Source organism: Brienomyrus brachyistius, chromosome 1 (genome assembly GCF_023856365.1).
Source record: "Brienomyrus brachyistius isolate T26 chromosome 1, BBRACH_0.4, whole genome shotgun sequence".
NCBI lineage: Eukaryota > Metazoa > Chordata > Actinopteri > Osteoglossiformes > Mormyridae > Brienomyrus > Brienomyrus brachyistius.
Window position 1 is genome coordinate 21,814,697 of NC_064533.1, and position 10,040 is coordinate 21,824,736.

At 44.1% G+C, this 10,040-nt stretch overlaps 1 protein-coding gene across 1 annotated transcript; it reads right to left on the reverse strand.

Moving 5' to 3' along the window:
• Positions 1 to 336: 336 nt before the first annotated feature.
• foxh1 (forkhead box H1) lies at positions 337 to 6,511 on the reverse strand. Its single transcript, XM_049006441.1, has 4 exons — positions 6,319 to 6,511; positions 3,459 to 4,056; positions 2,059 to 2,163; positions 337 to 1,875 (listed from the first exon to the last, which is right to left on the reverse strand). Exons 2-4 carry the CDS (start codon positions 3,951 to 3,953, stop codon positions 1,006 to 1,008), a joined length of 1,470 nt encoding a protein of 489 aa, XP_048862398.1. The 5' UTR covers positions 3,954 to 4,056; positions 6,319 to 6,511; the 3' UTR covers positions 337 to 1,005.
• Between the last annotated feature and the right edge of the window lie 3,529 nt (positions 6,512 to 10,040).

Genomic DNA, 10,040 nt, shown 5'->3' on the forward strand with positions numbered 1-10,040 from the left:
ATGTTGAGAGATCGTAGCAGGACCTTATTTTCCCAATTACATTTAGCATATCTGGAACATAAGGCATATTTATTTCACCCATGAAATCAGTAGTTAATTTGGGAGACCCAGGACACCCCTTCACCTCGTCAATGGTTCAGTCTCATGCAATAGCCGACGCAGAGTGTTTTCACACTGCGGGAAAACGAAGGGTGCATCCAGGACAAAGTAACACAAAATATCCTCTCTGTCTGCACATCATGGACCAGATGGTTTACCATTCACCACTGTCCTGGCCTTTCCACAGTCAACAGCATCATACCAAGTACCTGTTCAATCCATCAGCCTTGAAAACAGTGAATTTACACACCTGATCACTGAATTTATTATGTTTTTCTTCTGTGCTTACAGACCTGACCCATTCTGTAAGCACATACATAATCCAGATTGTGCACTAATTTTACAGAAATGCCAGAGGTCAGACAACAGAACCACTTAAGTCAACAACTGCTAGAAAAATGAATGACACGAATATACGCAGCCCAACAGGAAAAACAGCCTGGAATCTGCCCTCTTAACACCGGCTTTGTTGAAGGATGTGAAACTGCCCTCTCAGATACCCTGTTTTCAAATAAAAATTCTTTCGAAATAATTAAAAACCCTGTTCACTCCAATATTCTTGTAATGAAACTCAAACACTTGAATTTAGCTTCTAGAATTAAAAAAATATACACACACACACACAAGTCTTTGCAGAGAGAACCAAAAGATGTTTTAAGCTTTCCTAAATCATGTGTAGCTGATAGGCAACATTTATAAAACTTCTCAAAAGCAGCACAATAGATAAAAGGAACAAAAAAAAAATAGTGCAAATGACAGCCAGTGCATGATCAATTGCATGCTCCCCATTAACGTTACAAAGAATCATTTCCACAGGACTGATATTTACAACACAGCACACCAGGCACAACACACTTGAGAAGATGGAGTTTTTTTTTGGGGAAGGGGGGGGTCTTTGGCCATTAACTAATACTGAGGGTATCGAGTCTGCATGCCATACTGCCCCTGTGTTGGGTGAGGTTGGGGACTGGTGGGACTGAGGACATCAAATACACTCTTATTGGGAGGCACCGATTGCAGCAGCCGGTCCAGGTCCATCAAAAGGGGCGGGGGCTGCAGGGGGACACTCCCGCTGGGGAGGAGGGGCCAATAGGAGTGGCCTACATAGTGACCAGGTGCAGCCGGCGGGCCCCGGTAGCTGTAGTACGGAAGCCCCCCAAGGGGCAAGAAGGGGCCTCCACTGAAGCGCATGCTGGGTGGGGCCACTGCATTAGGGGGTGCGTACTTGGCATAGGAAGTTGGAAGTTCCCATGGGAGGGCAGAACTCCTCCTGGAGGACTTGTGCATGGGTGGGTGGCAGTCCGCGTAACCGTCCCCGTCAGGTCTGCGTTTACCAGGGTGGGAACCTACCCTCCAGTCGTCATCTGAGGAGGAAGAAGCGGGGCTAACGGAGCTTGCAGAGGCACTGCGGGCAGATGAGGAGTACCTGGGGGCCTGGGGGTGCCCCCTCCAGCTATCCGTAACTCTATCCCCCTCCCCAGGCAAGCTGGCAGGCCGCAGGCTGTGCAGAAGCGAGTCGATAGCAAAGGAGGAATCAAGCTTGGGCCGGTATACCTCCTCCAGAGGTGGTGGTGCCGCCCTAGTGGACAGAGGGGGCGTAGTCTCCTTGTGATCATGGCCATGTAGGATGTATGGGGCCAAGTCCTGAGCAAAGATGGTCTCATCTTGACGGGAAACAGCTGTGTTCTGCCTCTTCAGCAGCTCCAGGGGCACCCGGCTCACCTCCACAGCCCAGAAGTTACCCTTCCCCTGCGGTTTCCCAGGATCCTTCAGTACCTGGGAATTCAAGTCGGAAGAAAAATGTCAGCGCGAGTCACCACCCACCTGCTTCAGCCTGAAAGAGGCCTGCAAAATGGGATTAGATCCACAAAAAAAACTGGAATAACCAGATCAAACAAAATGCCCTGCTGGTCCTACATACTGAGGAAAGGAGCTTAATTTTCGGGTTTCCTAGCTCACCTTAACGAAGCAGTCGTACGAAGAGAGATTGTGTCGTACAGAATCCTTCCAGCCCTTATAGTTTCCCTTAAAGAATGGGAAGAGTGTGCTTATCTCCTTAAGAATCTGCCAGGGGAAGAGAGAGAGAAAGAGAAGAGGGGACAGATTAAACATCTCATTTCATTCAAAATCATGCAGGAAAAAAAATTCACACACAGTACATCAAGCTATTATAGCACAGAAGTGTTTCCTCATCAACATGAGAACTGCCAATACAACAAAACTGGGGAAAGTGAACAGTGAGACAAGACAGGAGGCATCAGCTGAAAACTGCACTTAGGAAGGGGTGGTAGTAGGGGGGCAGACCACAAAATTAAAACTCCGCTCCAAAACCTGCTATCTGACATCCCCAGCAGAACAGGATACAGACTCCCCTTATCTACCGGCACATTCCGTTGAAGCCCAAATCACTTCACACCCAGCCCCTCGCAACCTGGCTTATCCACGAGGAAACTGATGCCGACATTGTCCAAAAACACAGCATTAAATACCCAAGCTGACAAATGTTCACAATCACCGCCACCTGGATTTCTCCCACTTTGGCAGAAATTATTTGCCAGACCGCATTCAGATAACCTGACGCGTTTAGATTCTTGGTAAGTCCACAGGGGCCCCTAAAGACCCTGCCATGTCCCTCTCCTTCTCATTCACATGTTGCCCTTGCGTCATGTCTCATGTCACCTGGTACCAGAAGGCCTCTTTTTTTAAGGGGGGTGGGTTCTCATTCCAGTGACTTCAGAATCAAGAGCTCTTAAAATGTTTCTCAACATTCACAAAACCGACCTCAAAAGCATAACTAGAGGTTTAAAAAGGCTGAGCAGGCAGGTGAGCAAAACACGATAACCTCTTAACATAAACCAAACCTACTCCATTCGGCAATCTCCTGTTGGATATTTTTTCCATTTTGTCCGCTGAAAAGTTAATAATGTACGGAAAGGGATAGTCGCATATTTGTTTAGCAAGGTTACCGTATATAAGCGAGAACATAGCAATTCAAATATACTTTACACTACGAAGCCGGTCACACGGGACTGTCGCGCGTGAGCGATCACCCGCTCGTTTGTTTGCATAGGTGCGGGGTCTAAGGACAAGGGGTGCGACCCCCAAACACTAATCACATCTACAGCAATAATAAATCCAATCCCCGATATGATTCATTATATTTACACCGGTTATTTGTAAACAATACATTACATTTAATATGAAACCCGATCAAGGCTAGGCCTAATCCATCATCCTAGCTTAAAAAAAGTTGCCAGATGAATATTCATCATCATTCATGATCGACGACGTACTGCGAATAGTTTAAAGTGAACCCAGTTATAAAGTCAAAGTAGTCAATTTTGTTTTAATGGTCGTACCTGTGATAAGGTGAGCTTCTTCTCCGGGGAATTCTGGATAACCATGGCGATCATCGCCAGGTACGAGTACGGTGGTTTGGGGTAACGCTGGTAGTTCTTCTTCCTGCTGCTGTTCTTGGCGTTTTCCTCTTGGTCCCATGTGGTACGGTGACTTTCTTGCGCATCTTCACTCGCAGGAGCCGTGTAATACGAGGCCGGGTGACGGTCGTAGGCCTCGGGCATCGCCGGGTCCATGGATGCCTTGACCCTGATAGCTGTTGCAGAAGCACGCAGATCCTCCGACCAGGAGGGCTCCTGAGCCGGCCAGGTGCTTGGGTAGTTATTCCAGTGTGGGGCCGGGGACCTCAGCACTATGCTGTTCTGGGGGTACCTTGAGTGTGCATTGCTGTCTAAAGGGAAACCAAGGTGATGGTCCTCTTTCGTTTCTAGACTAGTGGGACGGTATGCGGTGACGGGTGGTGCCAGCGTGCAATGACCCCCCCAGTGCTTTGTCATGCTGATGAACAGGGGGGCAAATTGGGCTGCCGTGGAACCGCACTGGAGGAGGAAGAAGGGTGTCGGTCCTTAACCGCTGGCAGACTGCTGGCTCCACTCGACTCTATTTGAAGAACAAACAATTAACAGTTTCATGTAAATCCCGCAGAGTAATCGAGAAGAGAATGGAGCGCTATCTAAGGGCAGATTGACTGATCACACCAGGGGTCCAGGGACGTTTCTGTGTGACAGAGACTGTAAATCTTTAAATAGATCACTGATACATATAAAACAGAAAGGTTTTAAGAGCGTTTGCGTTTCGTTTTCCAGCTACGTAACAGTGAAAGTAAAGATGCAATACAGGTCTATGTGCATTACGCTATGTGTAATTAAATGAATTGGTTAAATTGTAAAGTTATATACGCTTCCCACCCTCATTCCATTTCCAAAGGGGTCGGGGAGGGGGGGTTGTGGCGAGATACGGAATCGCCCGCCACCCCTCGCATTGTTGAGTTTGCTTACAGTAACCACAGATAAGTGTTGTGATCTCCCAGCATCACACTGGTTTAAGACGCCAAGAGATACCAGTTTGGGTTGGGGGGTGGGCGTATTCCTTAAAGAATGCAAAAATGGGTGGGGGTTACCTCCTACCTCGTTTTATTTAACAGCTTTGGGGAGGGGGGAATATAGTGACAAATAAAATGGGGAGTGATTTTACATTCAATCAACAACGTTTTGGCCAGCAATATACATTGCAGAGAGAATAAACTACAGTAATATACAAAAGTCCAAAAACAAAACGGGATATATTTAGGTTTTGGATTTCTGTAGATCTACAAGTAACACTGGAGCGATAATTGTGATGTGGCGCGTTTAAAGAGAGTGGTAAACAAAGACAGCAATTTAGAAATATGCGTAGAGATCATTAAATGACTAAACATCAATGATTAATTTACAGTTAATGGTAATCGATAGCATAGCTTCCGTATTTTTTCAGTGACGAATTATAAAGAGCAGGGATATACGAGTACAAAATTATAATGCAGTTTATGCATTTCCATTCGTTTCCCTTGTCACAGAATAATTAACACATAGCTTGAGGTTTTAGATTTTTCAAAGCAAGTGATTTTTAAAAATTACCAATAAGGCCACTTTAAAAAAGAATGCTTGATTTGAGAGTATTTGGCCGTCAACTATCGAACCAGTATTGAATCCGAAAACGACTCCTACCTCAGTTATGAATTAATAGGCTACCTGTGGGATCGGTTTTGTTTGGGGGGGGGGCTTTCGTCGAAATGCCGATGTGCACTGTCATCAAGGGGCGGGTGAGAAAGTTTCGGGGCGAGGGGTGCAAACCTCTTTGTGTCAGTTAATATAGTGTTAATGCATGTGCCCATACTTCCCAGCAAGACAGGGAAAACAATATGGATTAAGGCGATTCTCCGTGGAAGCTGTCGATGCCTAGTCACGGGGTGTTGTTTTACATGCGGCGTAATACAATAGCCGATTCGACACCCTGTAGGTCGCTTTATTGTCTTGCTCGGCGGCCGCTGAGTGGCAAACACTGACAGTTCCCACACATTATGTACGCAGCATACCTGAACATCAAGAAACAATGGACGAGTTCCTCACTTCCACAGGACTAGACAGAACCATGTATGATCCGTGAATAAAATGAACCGAAGACGTGCAGACCTGTGCGTAATTTAGACCTACCAACACAAAGGGCGCAACGGCACTCACAGGTAGTAGGCACAGGCTACAAAGCTCTAACTTAGGATAAACTGAAGAAAATCAGAAGAGCCTGGATATAGGAAGACATTAATATAAAGATTGTTTGTTCAGGAGCTGCACTTTTTTTTAACTTGTAAATACCAAATGTAGAGAGACCAACGAAGCAATGACAAATGCAAGCAAATGCGTAATCGTATTTATAAGAACACTAAATACAAGTGCCTGGTCACATAAGGGGTGGGCAGGACCGGTCTGGTTAAATGCAAGTAGAAGCCAGGAAAATACGACCGAAAACCTCCACCCCCACCTTCCCTGCCCCATAGGCAGAACGCGTGAAATACCAGTGACACTCTGCCATCACCAGGATAGGCGAACACCAGGTATACTGCTCAGATATTTATGAAGACGGGTTACCGAGGACAATTATTTTTAAGTACGTATTAGGGTCATTAATAAAAATGAAAGATTAATACTGAAACTAACTGTGTAAAAACACATAGGCCTACGTAGGCTAATCAGCCATCCATATTTTACAACTACTGACGAATATTAAATAAAAAAAAAAACCGTGCGACAAGATTTGATTTAGCCCAATATCAGGGCGGGGAATTACTGCAAGGACACTGGGATATTTTTGCGTGACAGGTCTTACCGTTAAAAAAAAGTGTTGCACGACGCCTCATATGGCACACAAAAATATAACAAAGGTACGAGTTGTTTAAGGAACAACGAGACAAAAATCCCCCGGGCGGGCAAAAATGTCTAAATGCTTCATTGACCTCCCCAGCTGAATCTCACTTCTAATCACGTCGTCGTGGCCCCGACGTATGCTTCTGATTGGCTTTAAATCCATGAACTATCTAAATCGTGTAACACTCGTGTCACAAAAAACTAGATATGCCTACCACAGGCACGTTAGAAATATTTTATAGTCACTGTTAAGTAGACCAGGTTTTCAGTTTTGTTTAATACGCACGCACGCAGGCTACAGCATGTGTGTAATAACACGAAGTTAAGTTGTCGGTTTACAAGAATAAGTTAACGACTGACGATTTGCACGTAAAAGCATTTATGGGCAATTTCCTCACTCATTTCGTCCTTAGTTATCTGACACGGTATGACCTATTACAAGAGATGCTGATGGTGACATTTGCCGAAATAACTATGCTGAAAATTGATGTGAGCGGTTGGAGTAACTGCTTTGAAACAAAGTACATTTATGCATAATAGAGAGTAAAATAATAGTACCTCAGTAACATCTTACACGGTATTAGAATATGGATGCAAGTTAAGAGTCTGTCTCTTTATGCTTCTAGGTCTTTGAAACTCCTAGAGACTGTCAATTGTTTGAGTGGGGTCGCTACTTATTTCTGTAAATATTCCTGGGCCTACTGGGCTATCAGTGTTTTAATTAGACAATGAAAATCACGTTTCGAGATGCGTTTCTGGGCTAACTGTAATCTATAAGAGGATTGGTGAGTAATATTCATGAAAGAGATCCTGATGGTCAGACTTAACTAGCATCATCTTAAGGCAGTGATTAATGAAAGTTTGCCATCATCACAATGGGTCGCAAAATCTGCAAAGATGTTGCCCTGTAACAGCCCAGTGAGCCACTTCAGAGGACTACAGATAACAGAAGATATAATTACCCTGATATGTAGCTAACTGCTGTAACTGAGCAGATGAGCAGTCAAGTGACATTTTTCCATTAATTGCCCAAGTATTTCTTTGTAAAGCTTCTGTTGAAATAAACACATAATGAGAATCTGTCAAAAATGTAGTATCAAATGTTTACCCATTAAATGATAACAAATAAAATTAAATTATGGTCTGTATCTGAACCATGCTGTGGGTCTGGTTATTAGTGGTACAATGATCAGCGATGGAAGACACGAGATACGATTCCTGTTAGAGAAACATTACCTGTACACCTCCTCAGAAACATCACCTTCTCCAAATGCATGCTGGTCCGGCACCTTTTAATCTCTTAAGCATTGCGGAGCCACTCACCCAGAGCTTATGTCCTGTTAAGAAGACCCTGTCTTTGTCACCATAGTAGCTTGAAGGGACTCTGGCATATCGATCGTGTTTAGATCATCATCAGATCCCTGCAAAAGATTAATTCAAAGCAAAGAGGCTGACGGAATGAATTGGTTTATAAACAAATAATCTCTTATTGATAGAGACTCACTGATGAGTATTTGAAAGCAGGGACAGTAAGTTAATGAGAATGACTGATTCCACTCCTTTCATTTAATGTATGCTAATCTTCAGAAATATCAGTAAGTTGGCCTGTGAGTTACCAGTAATTCTAGACAACAGATTTGTTATTTTCCAGAAAGGTCAGGAGACTGCAATGTCATCATTACCTCACTGCGAGTTTAAAGATCCAGTCTCTGTGAGATCTGCTTTGTCAGTACGCAGCCTCATTTCATATGCTTAGTGTTGGGCTAAGCCATTATGTTAATTAAATTAAGTAAGCATGGATGCACTTCCATAGAAAACAAATTTAAACTGAATTAGTTGCTGGACAACTAGATTACAATGACATATTTTTTGGTCTCAGCTAGGGTCTGAGATGATCACACAGATCAATCCCACAACACCTTAACCATATGGTGACAATGTCAGAAACACATTATATGCCCTTTGCTGTACACTTCCTAACGGGATTCTTTGTTAATGAGAATAAACAGACTGGTGTGTGGTTCAAATCTTGCCCCTGCTTGAGGTATGAAGTTTGCATGTTCTCCTCATGTTTGCTTGGGTTCCCTCCCACAGTCGGAAGACATGCAGGTAGGCTAATCAGAGTCTCTAAATTCCACATTGTGTGTGCTTGTGCATATGCCCTGGGATGCCCTGGCATTGTATTCAAGATGCTTCCCTGTTTCTTTTCCGATGCTACCTGGGGCAGCTTATTTTCACTGAGACCATCCACTGAGACCATCCACTAGCTTGGTAGATAGTGTGCAAACAGTAGGCCTGTGTAAGTAGGTTGTTCAAAGACAAATCTGTATAGTCTCATTAATACAGACATTGAACCTATATAATAACAAAATGAATGGTACTTAAGCTCATCTGTCAATTGGACTGGAGGTGAAACTTGTAAAGAAGTGGGGATAAACTTGTTCTGAGACACAAATCAGCTGTCAATAGTCATTATACAACACGTGCTAGTGACTGACTTATCTCTTGAGATACATTAATCTTTTATCGTTACTCTACCCAGACTCATATCTTAAACTACATACCACCACTCTAATACACAAGATCTGTTTTATTTCTCCATTATGATACTTTTATCTCACCAAGAGTCAAGATACCTAATGATTTTTTAGTGTATAAATACATTAACTTCTGAATCTTATGAAACATGCAACTGCGTAAGAATACAAGAGAAACCAGAATGAACTGCCACGCAAACAGTAAAACCTGGTGTTCCTACTTCTACCCATCCATCCATCCATTTTCCAAACTGCTTATCCTACTGGGTCACGGGGGGGTCCGGAGCCTATCCCGGAAGCAATGGGCATGAGGCAGGGAACAATCCTGTTTTTTAACATTGATATGCTTACCTGCGTATATGTTCTAGTTAAATAAAATTACTATATTTTCTTTATAATACTTAAGATTTGGTAGCAATTGCCTTGTTCCAGAGATTGTTGATGCTTATATTTTTACAAAGAACCTCACTATAAAGAAATGGGTATCTCATTAGGGTACTGACTTCATTTTGCACTTTGTATTATGTTTTACATTTATTATTGGCTATATCCATCCTTCCATTTTCCAAACCGCTTATCCTACTGGGTCGCGGGGGGTTCGGAGCCTATCCCGGAAGCAATGGGCACAAGGCAGGGAACAACCCAGGATGGGGGGCCAGCCCATCGCAGGGCACACTCACACACCATTCACTCACACATGCATACCTATGGGCAATTTAGCAACTCCAATTAGCCTCAGTATGTTTTTGGACTGTGGGGGGAAACCGGAGTACCCGGAGGAAACCCCACGACGACATTGGGAGAACATGCAAACTCCACACACATGTAACCCAGGCGGAGACTCGAACCCTACTTCTAATAAATGCATATACTTTAAGATTCATTAAATTCCATCCATCCATTTTCCAAACCGCTTATCCTATTGGGTCGCGGGGGGTCCGGAGCCTATCCCGGAATCAATGGGCACGAGGCAGGGAACAACCCAGGATGGGGGGCCAGCCCATCGCAGGGCACACTCACACACCATTCACTCACACATGCACACCTATGGGCAATTCAGCAACTCCAATTAGCCTCAGCATGTTTTTGGACTGTGGGGGGAAACCGGAGTACCCGGAGGAAACCCCACGACGACATTGGGAGAACA

What these genes read in the sequence shown, in the direction of transcription:
- foxh1 (XM_049006441.1), bottom strand. Translation starts at nt 3,953, where the DNA reads ATGACAAAGCACTGGGGGGGTCATTGCACGCTGGCACCACCCGTCACC. An exon ending in AGAAGCTCACCTTATCACAG is followed by an intron (nt 2,164 to 3,458) that starts GTACGACCATTA and finishes TTCCCCTGGCAG; the next exon opens with ATTCTTAAGGAGATAAGCAC. An exon ending in CGTACGACTGCTTCGTTAAG is followed by an intron (nt 1,876 to 2,058) that starts GTGAGCTAGGAA and finishes TTGAATTCCCAG; the next exon opens with GTACTGAAGGATCCTGGGAA.